Source organism: Stigmatopora nigra, chromosome 2, assembly GCF_051989575.1.
Source record: "Stigmatopora nigra isolate UIUO_SnigA chromosome 2, RoL_Snig_1.1, whole genome shotgun sequence".
Classification (NCBI taxonomy): domain Eukaryota; kingdom Metazoa; phylum Chordata; class Actinopteri; order Syngnathiformes; family Syngnathidae; genus Stigmatopora; species Stigmatopora nigra.
In genome coordinates, this window is record NC_135509.1 from 3,456,112 (window position 1) to 3,476,703 (window position 20,592).

Consider the following 20,592-nt stretch of genomic DNA (forward strand, 5'->3'; position numbering starts at 1 on the left):
GAAGGGAATACGACAAGGGAAAAATGCAGGAAGTAGGCCAGTGGATAAGAGCAAGAGAGGGTTATGGAGAGACAAATGTCAGGCGTTGATTTAGTATGCCTACCAGTAGACAAGTTGGGTTGTTTTTGGAATAAAAATCATTCATTGAGTGGGCTGATTTGTTTTGAATGAAGTCATATGAGCTACAATGTTACATTTTAACGTTTCCGATGACAGGAGAAAATGGGATAGTCGTGAGAAAATACAGGAGGGGTGGAGGACAAATTTTAAAAGCTAGGATTCTATTGGATAATTGGAGACATGCCTAAAGGGACAGATGACATATTTTCTATATTGTCTGAAAACTGAGGAATAAATAAGACTTTTTTTCATACATTCTCAGACTGAAAACATATGTTGAGATGCTAAAGCTTATAGAATTGAGTATATGTTAAGAAGAAGACATTTTCTTACAAAAATTATTAAATATAAAAATGTTCAATGGACTTGTTGACATTAGAAACCCAATAATTCATTTGCTGCACTGTCACAATAATAAAAAGTCACTTTCATATAAATAATAATAATAATAAAACAAGTTATGGAACTTACCTTGTCAACATGCTTAATAAGTCGAAAAATGGAGAGGAAACTTTAAATTATTTGCAGATCATTAATGTCAATACACTGACAATTTAATGGGTTCAATTACTGCTCAGTCCACTCCCTGCAACTGCCCACCTGTGTAAAAAATGGATGGCTTTTATCAAAAGATGCACAATTCAATCACACATTTCAAATTCCAACAATTTAAATAGAAAACCCACATTTGGTTTCTCAAGTTTATTCGATGTGTGGTCATCAAAGACAATGCCCAGGAACAAAATTCATTAAAGATGGATTTTTTCTTTTTTTTAAAAGACATAGCCTTATTGTTACTAAAAACAGATTGGCCCTCATTTTTTCTCAAAATAGCAAAGTAAAAAAAATAAAAGGATGGATGTGAGAACATAAGACAGCTGTGGAGTGCTTCATTTGGCGAATGTGTTGTTGTGCATCATCCTAATAATCCGATCATTGTTAACAAAGGGGGTGCTTGAACTTGTCCTTATTCCCCCCACTGCAAAACACGCATACGCCGACCCCCAATCCCACGCTGCCAGGCACGCACACACACACACAAACACAATTGAGTCGGAGGCGGTGAAATAAAAGCAGGCACCACCAGGCAAGTTGCTGACATGGTCCCTTAAAAGCAGCACACACATCCCCTCTCCCATTCTTACACACACATACGTGATGCAGTACAAAATGCAAAAGCAGCACACTTAAAAACAAAAAAAAAGACCATTAAAAGAAAAGAATAAAAAGCACAAGAGGTACATTAAAATTAATTGCACGTGGGACATGTTGTATGAACTTCATGAAGTGTGAAAAAAAACAGGATACACTACATTCATTTAACAAAATAAAACCAAAAACAAAAGGCCGGTTAGAGAATCAAAATCCACTTCATTAAATAAAACACTTGTTTCTCCAGTTTTGAAAGTTATGGAGAGAAAAGGGAGTTTTTTTTAGTCTTTTTTAAAGTAACGATCCGCTCTGCCCTTGAACAGTTTGATCTTTTCCTTTTTCCAAACGTTTCCTTGGTTTATTTGAAATCTACAGACTCGACAGACCCCGCTTGAAGGCGTCAGACGGGGGGAGTAGTGGTTCAAGTCCTGTGTGACCTGACACAAGCACAAGTGCATATCCGTCCATACACACCCCTCCGCCTCACACACTCACACAAACACACACACACAGTCGCACACAAACATATACTGAGTGCAGTCCTATCACACATGAGTGCAGGTCCTTTCTTCTCATCCGGCGTGCTATGCCGGCGTCTTCCTCCTGTACAAAAAACAGCCTCCTTCCCTGAAAACCGGAGTCTACGGCTTTCGTCTCCTCTCTTACTATTTAAATTGTATTTTTACGTACTCCCTTCTTTTCATTTTTTGTGGGACTCGAGCAGTTTGTCAGCTTCGGGGTACGTCGGGTACTTGACCGTTTCGATCTTTTCTTTGACCTTGTAGGAAGGGTAGAGGCCAGTGCGGCCTAGTTTACGGTTGATACCCTTGGAGTATCCGTCCCAGTGGTTACCGGCCACTCCGATCACATCGCCGGGTTCCAACGGGATGTCTTCGCTGTTACGAGGCTGGTGGGCGTACACGGCGATTTGATTGTGGGCGTTCTGGCCTCCAAAGTAGTAGATGTCGTCCAGAGAATAGAAGAAGGACGAAGCATCTGGATGGAGGGTCTGCATGATCTCATAGGCCACGCGGCACACCTGAGATGGAAACCAATCAGAACTGTGATATTGGTTGGGTGGGTTTGCCGAAAAAGGGTTAGTGGCCCTCAGCTTATACCAAAAGCAGGTTTCAAGGTATAGCGAGATTTTTAAAAAGAATATGGCAGAAATCACCAAACAGGTTATTTATATGTTAAGGTTCTGCAGATGGAAATATGATTGGTCAATGGCAAATGACCATTCAAGTAAATGGGAGATGAGGAAGATGAGGGATGAAAAGAGGGTGAAGCTGATTGGGAAATGGAAAGAGGATCTTCAGTGTAGACAAGCGAAGTGGATGATGTTTTTATCCCATTTTTGGTTGTACAGTGTTAAATGAACACTTTGTTGAGTTGATAGTGATTCTTATGCTTTGTCACTTTGAATCATCGAGTGGATTGTTGACTTAAATTTAAAGTTGAATCCCCAAGAAGTAGCAAAGTCTCTTTACCTAGTGTGGAAAATGTTTTTTCCCCACTGGACTAGGTATTCCAATTGCTTTCCTAAGTATTTTAATGGGAATCAACACCATAAATTTCAGTGCTGTAATATTAATAGTGCAGTAGCACTATATTTTTTGCTCAAGTGAGAAATTGCCCCATGTAGCCATGGCCATTGTCAAAAATAAGCCAAATTAGTTATTTGAAGATTTTGAGCCAAGTGCAGACAATCCGGGAGAATTGCTTTGTCTGGAAGTTTACCGAATACACTATAAAACATGAAATTAGACAGCAATCTATATAAAATATGAAGGTGCACATTTTATGGGACCAAAGTGTTGTTTTACTTTGCCAGCAATTATGAAAAAGTGCAACTATAAGCATTCTGGAGTCAACATTTGAGAAGAAGCAAGATTATTGGCAAGTGTTTTCTTGCTCAAACTAATCTTTCTGTTATTATTATAATGTAAACACTATGAAGTATAACTTATTTTTCTGCTATAGAAATGCAAGGTCCACTTCAAGTTGTATTCTAAGTAAAGTATATTCAGCTTTCAAAGATAAAAAAGTACAAGGACATTAATAGGTGAACTGAATTTGACCTTTTCCTCAACTTTAGAATGTACATGTCCAATTATTCGGTTCACTTTGCACGCTTTAAGACCCGAACGACAAATAGCAACAGATCCAAAGTTCATTGATCGAACATGTTGTTCTTAGAGGGAAGAATCACTAAGTTTAGAAAAGAAGGCAAGAATTGAGATGTATTTTTTTCCATTTGTGGCTTAAATGACTCCTGTGAACTCTGCCGGTTTTTTTTACAAACAATTTGAACAAAACATTCATGTGAAATGCTTTTTTTTGGTATTCGTACTGATGCACTCAGGTTCATTGTCACACAAAAACAAAATATCACAAAGACTTGTTGAGTTTTGTGTGCACAATTTAACCATCAGAAGCCATAGAGAAAAAATATATACTTAAACATTTGCCTCTTTTTCTGAAGTATGCAATTTGCAAATAGATTTTGTGCTTTCAGAATTCTTTTACTTCCCTTAGTTGCATCATAACCCAACCCAATTATCTGATTTGAAGTTATTTAAGGTCATATGTTTGCTTACTCATTTCAGCCCTGAAATTTCACATTAACAACATTTTGAAAGCATTCAATGAGGAATATTTCAGCAAGGACTACTGAACTGAACGTTTTTGTTTGTTGCAATGACTCTTTTAAGAAGAGCCAAGATGGAAAAATTCCTTGTTTTATTTTAAAAGCATGCAGTGATGCAGTGAATATTTTTTTTTTAATAAAGGGTGCACTAACCTGTGATGAGAAGGTGCAAACCAAAAAGTCAGTCTGGGAAAGGAAATGAATGTCCAAGATGACTCCTCTCAGAGAATTCTCCGTGTAGCGGTTGTGTAAGCCCGCCGACCACGAGATGGAGTTGTCGCTGATAAACTCATAATCGGGATACCTAAAAGAAGGGCAAGAAATCATGATTTAAAAAAAAATCCACAACGTACAGATCGTAAATAGCAAAATGTGTAATGGAGACTGACTTCGTCTTGGCTTCCTGCAGCAAGGCTGGATCGTCAGTGGCGAGGTACACCCTTTTCTTGTCCACGTGGCCTTGTCTTGCCAAATGTTGGAATTGCTCTTCTACATGCAGCATGTACTCTTCTATAGGATGGAAGGCTGCCTCTGTGCCTACTTTGTCTGTCCTCCTAACATGGACACTGTGAACACAAACAGAGAAAAAAATATAATGAAATATTTTGGCCTTACATAAAAGGGAAGACTATTTAAATCCGTGACTGGACGTTTGGTCGCTGGTCAAATGTACTTAAATATTAAACAGTACTCAGATATTAAACAGTGCTTAGATATTAAACAGTACTTAGATATTAAACAGCACTTAGATATTAAACAGTACTTAGATATTAAACAGCACTTAGATATTAAACAGTACTTAGATATTAAACAGTACTAAGATATTAAACAGTACTTGGATATTAGACAGTATTTAGATATTAAACAGTACTTAGATATTAAACAGTACTTAGATATTACACAGTACATAGATGTTAAACTGTACTTAGATATTAAACAGCACTTAGATATTAAACAGTACTTAGACATTAAACAGTACTAAGATATTAAACAGCACTTAGATATTAAACAGTACTTAGATATTAAACAGTACTAAGATATTAAACAGTACTTGGATATTAAACTGTACTTAGATATTAAACAGCACTTAGATATTAAACAGTACTTAGATATTAAACAGTACATAGATATTAAACAGTACTTAGATATTAAAATCTCTCTCTTAGATATTAAACGCTCTCTCATGAATATAATTTTGAGAGCTGGCTTCAACAGTAAACTCTCTGTCAACATTTGACCGGTGACCAAATGTCCAAGCACCATTTAAATCCCACCCCACCAGAACGACTCCATCATGTGTCCTGATACATTGTGTCCCAAAACTTTCAGACAAATACCACAGTTGCATCAACCTTCCATTTGTGCAGCACCAATATTTTTGTATAGACCACCAAATGAAGATAGTGATTGCACACACACGCACAGGTTTGGTTGAAGTGGTTTATGTAGGGCAAGAGAGGAGGGAAGGGAAGGGGGAAAAAAAGGCAACACTCCTGTTATTTCTGTCATTCCTTCGAGCAATCTAGGACAGAGCAGCAGCAGACGGAATATGTGAAGGTGAACGAAAAGAGAAAGGATAGGTGAAAATGCCTCATGTCACATGCCTCAATGTGATGGATGCCGAAACCCAATTTTTATTCCATCCAGAAGTTATTCATTACATAAACACGAAACCACATTGGAATTGTCATTTGTGGATTTTTAGGGGGAGGGCGGAAACCTATTAAAAAAGGGGAAAAAAAGGGTGGGCTCATTTGTTATGACAAATTTGTAATCAAGGATATTGAAGGGGTTTTTATCCATTTGGATAATTGGCCTATTTGGCCATAATTGTGTCTATTTTCAAACCATAATCTGTTTATTTGTTTGGCATCCACAGTTCAAGGAGTGATTTGGGAGCACATTTTCACTGCATGTTCTTTTTTATTTCTAAATCTGTCCACCCAGTTGGCTTATAAAAGTGTCTAATATTTTAAATAAAACTCATAAGTGTTTTTCAAATGGACAAATCACTTCAAGGATTTTGTCCCTTGGGAACTGTAAATAATTGTTGGACTTTTCTCGGCGTTATTTTAATAACTTTAGTACATCATCTTCTCCAAAAGTAAATTCCTGCCTGTCAAATCTCTACTGCAATATTCCATCATACTGCTGTTGGGTGTCAAGCTCCCAAAAAAAAAAGTCTGATTACTAGCTTACTGGCAGATAATTTTAACTAAGTCTCGTCATTCAATTGGATGAGGGCTTCCCTCAGTAGCAGACAAAACGAAGGAGGTCAAGGAGATCCATTCATCCAACTTACGTACTGCTTATCCACCTGAGGGGGTGCTTGAGCCTACTTCAGCCATCTATTAGCAAGGAGACTCAAACCTGAACTGGCTTAAATGAGTTTGAGTAATAATGTATATTACATTACACTATTTTACTATCATTTGAAGTGAGTTTACAACCTGGTAGTAAACCTGATTGCTCTATATAAAAAAAATTATACATATAAATGCCAAAACAGTCTTTGCTATTCATTGCATTGAAAAGGATATAGTCATACAAATAAGACTCAGCCTTCTGGCAGACTTGACATTGCTTAGAAATCTCCCACTGTTAATAAACACCACCATGGCTTTGGATAAGAGGTTGAGTGCTTCATGGTTTAGTTGCCCTCGATTTGCAGAGCACACACAGTACACACCATCATCATTTACAACTAATGGACATTTTACGGTCTTAAATGAGCCTGACATGCATGTGTTAGAAAATTGGGAGCAAGCCTCAGGAGCAAGGAGCATTTAAACAAAGCAGCTCTACTGAATAACATGTCCTTTTCGGACTATAACCTGCACCTGACTAAAAGCCAACCCCAGCAAAACAACTGCTATCATTTGCATCAAAGCTGCAATAAGACACAGTTATCCAGATCATATTATGGTATATTTACACCAAAAGACATCATTCCAATAATGCACCATATACTATAAACTTCAGTGATCATCATTGTTGGAAAAAGTAAAGGGCTTATAGTCCTAAAATGATGGAATATATTGTATGAGATCTAAACTTTGAAAGACAATATGACACTATGAAAAAAGTAGCCCATTTTTTAAGTGACAAAAGATAAAGTGTTTATCCACTCTACACCTTTCGTCTTTCTGACTCGTTATGTAATGATCACAATCACTTTCCTTCTTCTTTCCCCTGATGTCATACCTGAGTTCTCTCACCCAAGTCCCTGACATTATTTCAAAGTACGCAACTCTATTCAGACGACATCTTGGCAATGAGTACCACAATACTTCAGAGACACCCACACCACAAGAGATATGTTTGTGTGTGCTCCCCTAAAAAAAAAACTATATACAGCCAACGAATCTTTTATTTACATGTGACGTCAGTATCTTGGAAGAATATCAAAAGGATTTAAACATCACTGTGCTGCTCGTCTAAGGAGCTATATCAGTCTTTAGGCAGATGCACTATTGTCTTATTCAGTAGTTGCATGATGCCCTGGCTAGGTTGCACAGATTAGGGGTGAAATAAAAAAAGAGCACTTGGTGTTTATGGAGCCAATTTAAACTGAATATTTATGTTGTTCATGTATCCTTAATGCACCTGCTTTAAGAAATGCACCTAACATAAGACACAAACAAAAAAAGATTGCATGCCGAGTGCTACTCTTAAGTGTAGACCTTCTGAATTCTACCAAATGTCCAACTTAATTATGACAAACCTTGTCAGAAAGCATGAAATGATCATATTTATCATTTACATGGCATTTTATCTTCAATACAGGCTAAATAAAATAGGTGTGTGATTTTTCCTGACAAATTGGGCGAGTTATATTTATTTTTATTGTGATTGGGTTGGAGACTTTCTTTCTGTTCTGGTGGCTTTCGGACTGTTGGTTAGGGACCGACGCTTTACAGGGTAAACCACTATCATTTTTAACTTTTACACACACACACACCCTGAACCTTAATCGTACATTATCCGCCAAGAATGCTGACACTAGTTTAAATATAATTTGCTGCAACATTTAGCTCATTGTAGAAGTTTTAAAGTGTGGCGGGAAAGAGCGATCAAAGCTTTTCTCAGCGATTCGGAAGGAAAACGTGTACGACGAGCGAGTGTGAGGAGTAGAAGAGGCGTGGGTGACACAAAGAAGCGTAACAGATGTGTGGAAAACTATATGAGTGTGAGGAGCTTTGGAATACAGATGTGCGCCAAAGGGAACGCAAGGGAGAGGTACGAGTCCAACATCTGAAAGTCTTAGTGTCAAAAACAAATGAAACGCAAGTCGAGATCAGAAATGAGTGAGAAAGTAGAAAGGAAAGAAGAGATAAAGAGGAGGAGAGTCAAGCAACACTCAAAGAGACAGCAGCCGCTCTGATTATGAAAGGAGACGAAAGCTTTCAGAATGTAACAGGAGTGAGAGAGAAATGAGCTTAGCGGGGGGCAAAAGGGACCATGATTAGTAAGTATTGCTTGCAGTGAAACCATATAGAGTTCCCCCAGAAAGAAAAAAAAAAGTTGTGAGGGACCGGTCTCGAGCGGCAAGAATGTACGAACGTGATTTTCGAGGACAACTAAGACTTTGCAGTCTTGTTTACTTTGAACTTTTTTTTACTTCCCCAGTATTTGATGCCTGTTGGAGACTCATGGGACGTGAGAAAAAGTTCCGTCCATCTGAGCAAAGTGAGTTGCACTTACGGCAAATTTTCTCTTGACTGCCTGCTCTGCACTCATCATCATGCACAAGATTCTTGAATGATAAATTTTCTCATCCGGGTCGATGAGTAGGTTACAATAATAGCTGATGCAAGGCAAGAGAATAATAGGCTTGCAGGCAAAATGCAAATGCTCCCTGAATTGGGCATCGAGCTGTCTTGCAAAGAAGGGAGAAAAATGAGTAACGAAACATCCATCTGTCCATGCATTATCTTCTTTGCAACTAGTTCCAGGTGGCATCAGTCTAAAATGAAGATGTCCAGACTTTTCTGTACCTCGGCCACCTCCTCATGTTAAGCCGAGGGTCAGTTTTGACATACAGTCCCTCCAGTGTTCCCTTCTGTTCTGCTCCCGGCTGGACAGGTCCGGCACACTTTGCCAGCAAGACAGATGTTCAGAAAGTACCCCAAGGAGTTTTTTGAAATACCTACACTTGTGGTAGAGGAGCAATAGTGCTATTTTGGGCCTTTTTAGGATAACTGAGTCCTTCATACTTTTTACATCAGATTCCAACCTCACTTTTATGCAATAAAATACTATTAAAAGAATCCAAGGCACATTAAACCATTATAAATACTCATTTTCTTATGTTTTCAGCATTACACAAAGGTATAAACCACCTACACCTTAAGATACAACCAAAAGCTATACCCAAAAACTATCTAGACATGTTCCCCTTATGTATAAGGCAAAGATAGTCTAACAATAGTGTATCGTGCACATATCAAAAACTGTTATCGGACCAAATGCTGCATTCACCGAAAGGCAATACTTCTAATTGGTTTCATCATCCAACACTAGGTTTTATAATCCCTTAAAACCTTGTATTTAAATATACTTTGAAGTTCTTAGGAAAGCCTCATTAAAGAATATGTCTGTTCACTAAAGACAAAATGTAGTTCCGGCTATATTAGTGTTATCTTTAATTAGCAGGACATTAAGGAGAGGGTGGTTCATGTGAGATTAATGAAAAACAAAAATGCAACTCAATTAGGTGTTTAAAACCTTTTAGTGGACTATGAGTAGATGTGATGGTTTTTATATCGACATAATTACATGTTGGAAAGTTCCAATGTTGGTGAAGGCCTTTTTTTAGCTGTGGATATTTCGAATAATTGAACAAGAGAACCTCATTATATTCAAACTGATTATTAAGACTAGAGTAAAAACCAAAAGTTGCATGGCAGGCTACTAGTTAACCTTAATAACCTCTACAGAAACTTACAAATTAGGTCCAAAGCTATGTTTTCATTTCCTAATTATCAGGGTTCTGTTTATGTTCAAACATAGTAAACACTGCAAATACTCTTAGACAAAATACACAACAGGTGAGTATTCTTACCCAATGATGGGGTGTTTAAAGCCCAGTTTGGCTGTAGTCTGCTGGATCTCCTTCTCGAGCCAAGCCTGGGGCCGTACCAAATACTTGACAAACTGGGACACCCACCAAACGGAGGGGTCACCGTGCAGGCGGTGTAGACGTGGTGCCAGGTCTTCAGGGATAGCCAAAGGCAGGTAGGGGGGACGAGGGTGGAGACTATCCACTATTGGCAACTCCACAACCTGGACATCCTTATCATGGGCTTCCCCTGTAAAAATCAGGAATAAAAAATAATTATTTTATTTAATGGGCCTATTTTCTCACTTCCAAAAAACAATGCATTGTACAACTTAGTATTTTTAGCTTCACATTTCCTTAACTTGGATAACCAAAACACAGAAATTTATCTTAAATCTAACAATTCATTTGTTGGACTTTACAGTCCGCTTTCAAAGCAGGTTCTGACCAATTATCTGTGCAAATGAAAACACACCTACTGGATTGCAAAGAAACAAATAATTAGGTCTTGGTGGAGGGACTTGCATTAATGAATACGGAAATGTAAAACTGGAGCTGGTATTTATTTTTCTTCAAATACTCCTGCTTTAAGGCAAAAGTGAGTAACTTTGAATTAAATATAGGTTGGCTAATGGTCATGTTTGGGGAGATGGTGGTGGTCAGCTATGTGCGCTGGAGGTTGAGTAGAGACTGCCAGATGCCATGGGCAAAAGGTTGCTGATTAAACAAGGTCAACTCTCCGGGTACCATAAAAAAAAAGGATCTTCGAACATTGCCAGAATTCTCCAAGTTCATATCGAGGCCAACTGTCTGACCATGTGCATTTAATTGCACACACATGCACACTATTGAAATGCATACAAAAGGGAAAACAGGTGGTGCAAATGTAGCATCTAATGAGCAGCCAATGAAAAAAACAATAAACTGGAAGCACGCAGCCCTGATAATCTCATTTTACCAGCAGGGATATGCCTGGAAGACAACCTTCAATTTCTTTCAGTTATAAAACCCTCACAAGCATGCATGTGTATGTGTATTACACTTTTACATATAATCAGGTTTGAGACCACCAAAGCACAGAAGACAAGACAAGCCTTATTATAGCTATAAACAACATCTGTACACCACCTACTTCCTAAATAATAAAGGGCCACAAGGATTGCATAAAATTTGCTTTTAATATGAGGGGTCCATCAAAACGTGTTAGGGACAAGGACAAGCATTTGAGTGAAGCAATCTCAAGATGGAAGAAGCATTTTATCAACACATGTAGCATTTTGGTGTAAACCCTGTTAACCACAGTATACACATCTATGAAATAGACAAAAAAAAACATTCGCCTATACAACAATCAGGGCCTTTTATTTATTTGGAGGTATGTATGTAGCTTTAAGACTTGGCACAAATGGACTGATCTTCCACCCACAGCCACTCAATTAGATCCAAAAGCTTTCACCTAGAAGGCTTCATACATATTTCAAGAGCTGAATCCAAAGAGACAAGAGAACACTGAGCAATAAACATGATGCTTCTCCAGTCACTTTGCAAATGAACTGAATCACATCCTCCAAGGAATAACCTATCTTGGTCTAATTATACATTGCTCTTGTTCGCCTAAATTTTCTCAAGTAAAACAAAAACTTTTCACTTTCAGTTAATGGGTCGCACTAAGAAATTAGTTGTTTGATCCACATTCCACAATTTTGTCTCAAGAGATATACCAGTCCATACATAACTCGATCAGTTCATAGTATATATGATCACAACTGTGTTCTACTACTCCATTGTGTTAAAAATAACGCTAAAATCCTAAAATGTCCTAAGAACTCAAAATTCCATTACAATGCTACCCAACAAGATTTCCAAATAACAACTCATTGAAATTGAAACCCTCCAGCATAGTGAATTGCATGTTATTACCACTCTAATCCAATCTTTTTGTTTTGTTTTCCACAAATTCCCATGCGCAGGAAGAAACAACTTGGTCCCTTAAAGACGTATTCGCTATCTTTGATTGTGATCCCCTGAAGCTATATGTTTTCCCGAGGAAAATACTCAGTTGAAGATCCATACACACTTCCTTCTATGCTTATAAATGCCTCACATCCTAGGGGAAACTCTTAGGAATAAGTGGGTTAACAATAAAAAGCTATATAAGGAAGGTGGAGCATGAATAAGACTCAAATGTTTGTTTGTTTTTGTTTTTTCGACCCATAAAAGATGGACTAAATCGATACCCTACGGGGACAACAGAAAGAATCACTCACTGTAATGTACGACTCAAGACATAAATAGGCAAATGCATTTGAAAAGTAACATTAACAAGCAATTCGTCATATTGAAGACTGTTGGCCTAATTCTGTCGACCTACACTGCAAACAAGCAAGGCCACTGTGTCACTGGTTCCCATTGCTTGCCAAAAACAACCTCCCTTTAAAAAGCCAATGACACATAATAATGCAGAATGCATGCAATGAATAAGCTGTTGGCTCAAAGGCAGCCAGATGGCATATATGGATCTATAGTAAGCTGTAAAGACAGATAGCGCAAAAAGAGAGAACAGATAGTCGGAAAGGACGTATGAAAGGCGGCAGAATAAGAGAGGCAAGGCACCCAGAGAGAAGCAGATAAGAAGGAAGAGCCCAGGAGAGCATGAGTCAAATGAGGTGCAGGGAGAAAAATGAAGAGCTGAAGGGATGTGGCCACGAGAACAAGGCGGCAACCAGAGAGAAAGTAATAGCAAGTGAGACAGAGAGACATCCACTGCCTGATAGTAAAACCTCCAATTCACTTATCGTCTTTTGCAAACGCTTCAGATTTGTCAGTTTTGCAGAGGCATTCATTTTTTTTCTTACTGCACGGCTATCTAGTAATCATATCAACGTCTTCGATCCGTAACTCAATATTTATGAATTATTCTGCAGCACATGCATTGGTAGTGTAACCTAGTTTATCAGTGCATTGATCTTTTGTCGGAGCTATTCATTTTAGGTGTACAAATGATCTAGTCTGAACTTGGTGTCAACAATAGATATTGTGAAAGAATATGACAGAATGGCAATTTATCATAAACTGTCCATTTCAAATATGTTGGGAATAACAACTACTACTTTACATTCCACTGAGGCGCCAACAGCAGTTTAAGGAGGAGGGATTTGTTTGCCTATGCAACTCTATTGTTTTTTTTTTTAGGGGGGCGAGGGGTGACACTCAGTGTGTGTAGACGACCGCTCTTGTCAATCTTCCAATAAAACTGCAGTCACTTGCATAATATTTTATCAGCAAAGCCTGTTTCTGTTCCGGATCACTACAGAGAGGCTTGAAATAATATTTACTTTATAGTTCTCATTCAGGTCAGTTTAAAAAAATGAATTTTATGGAGTGCATCTATTTAATAAACTAGAACTATAACATCAGGAAATTCAAATGCATAAAGACGTCATGAAGATAAGAAGTACTCAGTTTTATGATGGTATTGTTCTTTCGGGGTTATAAACGTGCACATTGAACTTGTTCTTGCAGAGCTGTAATCAATCATTTGTTCAGAGGAGGGAGGAGTGAAGTACTACATTTAGATTATACCTTTTATTCTATTAAGATTTTGGATTGAATTAAAAAGAGCATATCACAATATATAGAAAAGCAGACCGAATTATTTCACCATGTAGTGGAAATGCAGCCTTAAAGCAGGTTACCAAGAAAAGAAACCCCACTTAACCTTGCTGTTGGTGGACTTTGAGCAGGTTTAACAGGCCAAGCAACCCACTGGGCCTCACACTAAGGAAAGTGAAACCTTCCATTAAGGTCCTTCATATAAAGTTAGATTAAAGGTAAGTGGCATTTTATGGGGCTGTGTTTTTTTGCAAAACAAGGAACATTTCTTTAAAAAGCATAAACACAAAGAGTGTTTATTTGTGAGGGAGCACAGAAATGATCGTTAGTGACCCAATGCAGAAGCGTGTTACCAAGGCAAGGTCAGGAATGATCAAGGGTATCTTATATGTAAGTAAAGTTGGAAGCCCCTCTCAGATTGGATACATTTGCTTTCGCTTTTAAGTGTTAAAGCAGCAAGGGACAAAACTCTAAAGTAACATGGTCCTAACCTTTGGCTACTCTGTCCTGAAAAGCATTCAGTCTTGCTCCAAGTTAATAACGTGGGCATCATCCTTGATGAGAAGTGGCCTTGGTTCACAGTTTTTTCACAACATTCTTTTTCTGGACTCTCAAGTCACGGAATTTCTTGGCAAGGAAAGCTTCGGGGAGCAACCTTCTACTAATACATTAGCTGCCAAAGTGCTTTTAGAGGAATTGCTGCGTTCTGCTTAGCCAGAGACTTCATAACCTGTTTGATTTTTAGCTGTAGCAGCACAAACGATTTAATTTGGTCAGCGAGGTGCCTCAGCAAAACACTTGATGGTATTTCTAAACATTATTTATAAAATATTTGAAAATGCAAATACATGTTGGTATTAACTAATTATAGCAACAACGTCCCTCATTGTTTTTCCTATTTGTATATATTTCCTATTTCAAAAAGCTTCAAAAACCACTTCTCAGTGGTGTTTATTTTTAGTGGCCCAGAAAAAAATACAAATGAGACTTTGAAATGGAATCTGACTGACTGAATTGAATGTTTAGAAGACTATTCTTTAGTGCATGCATTTAAGATTAACTCTCCAATATTTAGGATCAACTTCATGTTTAAAACCATTTAACCCAACCTTCATTGGCCCTAAAATTGGTATGTTTGAGGTAAAATGTGAGTAGAATTTGGTCTTACCTGACCAGTGACCAGTAGTGGCACCAGATCGGTCGATACAGCTGTTACTGACAGGAAGGAAGACGCTCTCCCAACCACTGGGGGCGTAACGCCAATTGTGGGACTCCAAGATGAGTGTGCGCTGGGTGCCATACGCGATCATGAAGCAGTAGACGACGTGATGGAGCTGGCAGCCATAACCACAACCCTTATTTATGTTGCAAACCAGCTTCCGGGCCTTGCTGCAGTCCGGAGGGTTCTAGAAGAAAACACAATGTTTTTAATCAATTTTATTGCTTGATTCCAACTTGCCTGACCAGAGGGGCTGCTCCTTAAATTTTAATAACACCTGATGACTGATCTTGTTTACTTTGATACTTTTATTTCATATTATTCGACCTGCTTCCTCACCTTGGCTCTGCTTTTTTTGTTCCTCACACTCTCTCTAATAATTCTCCCCAATACTTTATTGCCCAAAGAGTAAATGAAACAACTCTGATTTATCATTTTCACTGGACAGTGAAAAGACAATAATATAATTTCCCAATGTGCCATTGATCTGTGTTGCTCTTGAAACTATAATAATAAAAATAAAAAATAAACATCATTAGCAGCAACAATGGGCCTCTCTGCCCTACTCACTGACATATTCCATTATTACAATGGACAAGGGCATAGTGTTATTTTTGTTCTCTGCCAATTAACACAGGCAGATTTGCTTCCAAAAATACATGTAAGTTTATATTACTTTTCTGAAAATAGATCTCTATAGCAAAGTTGAACCATGCCCTTGAAAAATGTCCAACTCACCAATGGAAGCACATACATTTTTCTCCATTTGCCAATATGAAAATAATCACATTAAACCGCTTTTTACATGTACAAAATGATTTTTGACACTCATTTCATACATTATTTCTTCACCTATATTTCACCCTCTCTCAAGACTATTAGTTCCCTAGACTTATTTCCCTTTGCTTCACTCAAACATACTTTTTTCCTCCCTTATCTCATGAATTAGCTTTGCTCTCATACAAAAAACATGTTGTGACGAATACCAAATAACACCAAGGGTAAGGAAACAACCGTACATAGATAGAAAGTAAAGAGGGAAAAGATCAAAAGCAAGCCGACAGAGTGACATAGACTGTTTTGTAACCAAGTCGCGTAGTTGTGATACTGAACGACTCGACAATCCCTGTGCCAACCTGCTTCCTAAACAGCAATTACATGGCTGATGGGAGTGTTTTCCTCATTAGGGTTGCTGCAGCTGTGGAGGGTTCACAGTATTCCACTTGCATTTAGTAAAGGGTGAGGAAGAGGACTGGTAGACGGTTGAGAGTAGAGTAGTGGGCTAAGACAAAAGAGGAGGGGGAAAAAAATGGAATGCTCCATTAAGTAAAAGTCCCTTTCTCTCTGTGCTGCAGTGACTTTTAATCATGTGCCAATGCATTAATTCAAAATGTGAGAGGCTTGCATACCAATAGTCTACAGTAGCAGACTTATAAAGGGCTTTTATGAGGCATTTCTTTCCTCTTTCATACTTGACCTTGGAGTGCATGATACGTGCATGCGTTGGTGTATCCTTGGTACCAAGGAGAACAATGCTAAAGCCTGTGGTTAAAATGTAAAGGCTGTAGTTTTCATGCATGTAGGAATACATTTTTTTTTTTATCTTGCAGGACTTTGGCACTTATGAGAATGTATTAAAAAAAAGTGCTGAAACACCAAGGTAGCTGTAGAGTGATTCCCTTTATATAAATCACTTAATGTTGTTCTAGGAAATGCTTTGGGGGGAAATAATTCAATGCATTTTCACAATTTTATGGCCAAATAAAGTACTTTAGTAGCGTATTCGTGGCTTATTGCCAACAACTGGGTTTCTCGTCTGGAGTGGAAATTTGTCTGTAATAGAAAATATTCAATGATAACAATTTTAAATGTTATTTAAAATTGGCATGTTAATTATTCAGGTAAAACTGTCTTGCACTGTCAAATTCTGAAGGCATACTGTTTTTATTTATTTATTAGAAGCTAGTACAAATATAGTATTTCTTTTAAAATGGGCATTGGTAACAACAAAAATTGAAACTAAAATGCTTGTAAAAAGCAATGCATTTGTTAAAATTAGTTGACAATCTGAAATGTTACTATTTTCTTGGATAAGCAAAAATGCTAAACAATATCGATCATTTTGCCACTCACTGTCAAGTTCAAAGCGTGCCAATAACAGATGCATAATACCAGCCATCTTAAATAGATGCTGACTAGAATAGGTCACTCCATCAGGAACAAGATTTACTTTGACAGTCACAAACTTTATTAGTTGTGTTCAATAAAAATAAAAAAGAGTTGCTCACTTAAATTAATGTGCTTGCCATTGGAACAACTTCAAATGAGTTCAACCTTCGCTTGGCATCCAAGTATTCTAAACTAGATATCTGGCTATAAACTCAAAGGTTGGTGCAAGTACACTTCCCGAATGGAGTCATTCACTCTGCTTTGTTTGACAATAAAACAAACAGACTTTCTAGTTATTGGACTCTATTCAAAAGTCCCTGCTGGGATTTCCTTGGCAGGCATATTATTTTGAAATATTCTGCTGGACTGCTAATGCACATGTAATGTACATCAAAAGAGATGAGTATACAGCTCATATGGCAATGGTACAAAGCTGGGACAGATTCTTAACCCAGTTGAGCAGATGGAGGGGATTAATTTCTCATAATGTGCAAATATTTTTCACCCAACATTAGTTGACGCCTTTAGCCCTCATCAACTTGCAAAGTCACTGAACAACCCAAGTTTTAAGTGTGCAAAAATCAGATGCACTCATGATTGCTTACGCATGCAGACACGGAAATTAAACTAAAAAATGACGCACTCAAGATTGTTGCAACAGCTGTTGTGCTTTTCGGAGATGAGACCATGCAAATAGATGAGTTAACTATTGACAATGTTGTGTATTAAACAGTGCCATGACATGGAAGTGAACTTTTCAGTTCATAACAATAGTTTTTAATCAATTGGGACATATTTCCAATTTCGGAATAGAATTATGCTGGAACTACTGTTTCTATACTTTTGAAAAAAGGTGTTTTGACAAATTTAAAGGCAACTATTCATATTTTTTGTCTTTAAAACAATGTAAAACATTCATTTTGATTGCAGCTTTGCTGTCTATACAAAGTCTAGGGACAATTTTCTTCAACTATTATTTTCCAAATGCAAAAAGTTGAAGTAAACCTTCATAAACATGCCAATATCATGGAATAATCTGTAGAGATAGGATAGAATTGAAAAAATGAAAGACTTTCACATAGAGATAGCAGAATAAGATATGAATGGAAGCTTTACAGGTTGGTGTGACAACAAGAGAATCTGTCCTTTCACCTGCACAGTATGTCAAAATGCTTGAATGGTGAGAAGAAGAGAAAAAAAAAACATGTCTGACAGACGACACTCTAAAGGAGCTGCCATGTTCACTGTACGAGTGGACAGATGGAGCAGGTGGACAAGGAATTGCTTATATCAGGAATGAGGGGAGAGAATACTGCAGTTGGCAGAGAGACAGCAGGCTGTGTACGTGTATATGGACGCCACTAGGTTGCTGTAGGTTAGAGTGTGTGTCAGTTAAAACAAAAGACGCACATGAGGCATCACTGTGCATAAGCGGAACGAGTCCAGCACAGGTGTGTGCGTGTGTGTGTGAACCCATCTGTGCAAAACTGTGTCTGTGTTTGCATGTGTGTGTACGTGTGTGATAAATTAGAGATGGCAGCTGGTAGAGCGGTGTGATCCCTCAGCAGTGGTGACAGCAGCTGTTAGTGGGCCTGTCTCCGCCCCAACCGGGCTGACGAGGTCCTCTTCATCAAACATGCCGGCTCATTAATGCTGCGGGGAGTAGCGAGGCCCACGAAACGTAGCGGCGCCACCAAAATGGAATGCTAGCGTTCCAAACATGGGGATGTACGGACATGTGCGCCGGTGGATGTGTGTGTTGTGTGGGACTGGATGAATTACTGTACGCAGTGGTGGGAGGGGATTTACGTCACGATTGCAAGATTTTGGACATTTTGGAAAGAAAAAATAGATATATACGTGTATTATCCGGATATTTCTCATTCATTTAGCAAGGTTATCCCATATTCAGTAAAATGATGAGGATTGCTTTATCCTAATGTTTTATTTTCAGTTGTTCTTGTAAAATATTTCACGATATTTGTTAAAAGCATTCTTACCAGCCCATGTTCTTAAAGAGCCAGTGAGCAGATGTCAGTGTAATAAAGTTGTTGTTTTTTTGAAAGGGGGTTAACATAGGTCAAATGATTTGATTATGATCAAATGATCATTTTTAAATATAATCTTATTTTTGTAAAAGCAAATCTTCTTTTTCTAGGAAATAAAATAAATGAATACTATTAAAAACTGCTAATCTGTATAATAATTGGTTTAATACTGTTTTTAATGTATTTGGGGAAAAATGGAAAAATAGAAGAGTAGAATTAAACAAAAATCTCTTCATTGTGCTGCTTCTCCTTATTATGTAAATTTCCTACTGAGATCTTGTCACGGTGCTCTCGAATGCTAATCACTATACAACCTTGCATATTTATTTATGACAGAGTTCTGAGCTGTCATTTAGTATGATAATTCTATTTTTATACATCATATGAGTGTGCATGTGTTCATAAAGCGCTGACAAGAAACAAGCACCCCACCACTCAGCCATTTGAGTGCATAGACTGTGTGTTATCACACCCTTCACCTGCTCCCTGTGAGAAAGCCATGTCGACAGTTATGGATGGTGCAAATGAGACAAGCAGGTGTGAAAGATGGTGACAAAAAAAAATGCATAAGAGCTTTGGCAAGTTGATGCAAAAGGGAAACATTTGCATGGGTTTCCTAAGATATAACCATTTTGATGTGGTTGTGTTTGACATCTTGACTCCATGTGTGTGTGTGTGAATGAGAAAAAAATGGAGGGGCAAGAGCAAGTGAGTGCCTGAGAGAGACAGAGAAAGAAATAATGTATCTTTTCCAAGTACCTGTAAATAGGTGATTCGGTTCTGGACCAGATCTGATAGATCTTTGGCCTCCTTCATCCTCCAGTCGCCAATTCCATCTGCTTGGCTGAGGTAGTACAGGTCTGTCATGATGGACCTGAAAGCACAATAACTGTTAAGTAAGAAAAAAAAACAATTGCTTGCAGAAAAAGTTACACAGAAAGCTTATTTAGTTAAACCATGAAGGCATAATTTCCTTAATTAGTTGGCAGTGGAATAGACATTTAATTCTTGCCAATTCTTTGACTCAAAAAGGTAAACTCAAATAAAAAAACAAGAATAAAAGCTGAAAAAATAGGTTCATACCACATTTACAACATTAAATTAATACTAGGGAAACTGAAGCGGTTTTGAGAGCATTAAATTGAGCAGAAGAAATATTAACCTTGATGGATAAACTGTTAATCAGAGGTATGACAGAAAAAATTCAATTAACCTACATGGAGTGGAAGAAAAAAGTATGACAACCCTACTGGAGTCTGTACATTCCAGTGTATATTTTAATAAAATTTGGTCTGCTGTCAATTCAGTTTTGTAAAGAGTAATGGTTAAAAAAAATGAAGTCTTATCTGCAACCACAGGAAAGGTTTGATTTATGGTTATTGCTGCTTAAAGAGAGTGAACCAGTTAATAAATCTAAGGGTTCATTTACATTCTAATGTTTACATGTTACTTGTCATGAATGGAAATATACAAAGATTTATCTGGTGAAAGTCAATGAAATTAGTTTATGTCATTTTGATGAAGCTTAGACAACATTTATGATCAATTTGAAACAACAATT

At 37.7% G+C, this 20,592-nt stretch overlaps 1 protein-coding gene across 2 annotated transcripts in view; it reads right to left on the reverse strand.

Moving 5' to 3' along the window:
- Positions 1-807: 807 nt before the first annotated feature.
- The window catches only part of fut8b (fucosyltransferase 8b (alpha (1,6) fucosyltransferase)), a 64,854-nt gene continuing 45,069 nt past the window's right edge, over positions 808-20,592 (reverse strand). For both annotated transcript variants that reach the window (XM_077711542.1, XM_077711534.1), the window contains 6 exons: positions 19,791-19,905; positions 14,764-15,001; positions 9,987-10,233; positions 4,312-4,488; positions 4,076-4,226; positions 808-2,311 (listed from right to left, as the gene is read on the reverse strand). In XM_077711542.1, coding sequence (XP_077567668.1) covers positions 1,973-2,311; positions 4,076-4,226; positions 4,312-4,488; positions 9,987-10,233; positions 14,764-15,001; positions 19,791-19,905 — 1,267 coding nt within the window. In that variant the 3' untranslated portion in view covers positions 808-1,972. The remainder of the gene's footprint in view (positions 2,312-4,075; positions 4,227-4,311; positions 4,489-9,986; positions 10,234-14,763; positions 15,002-19,790; positions 19,906-20,592) is intronic.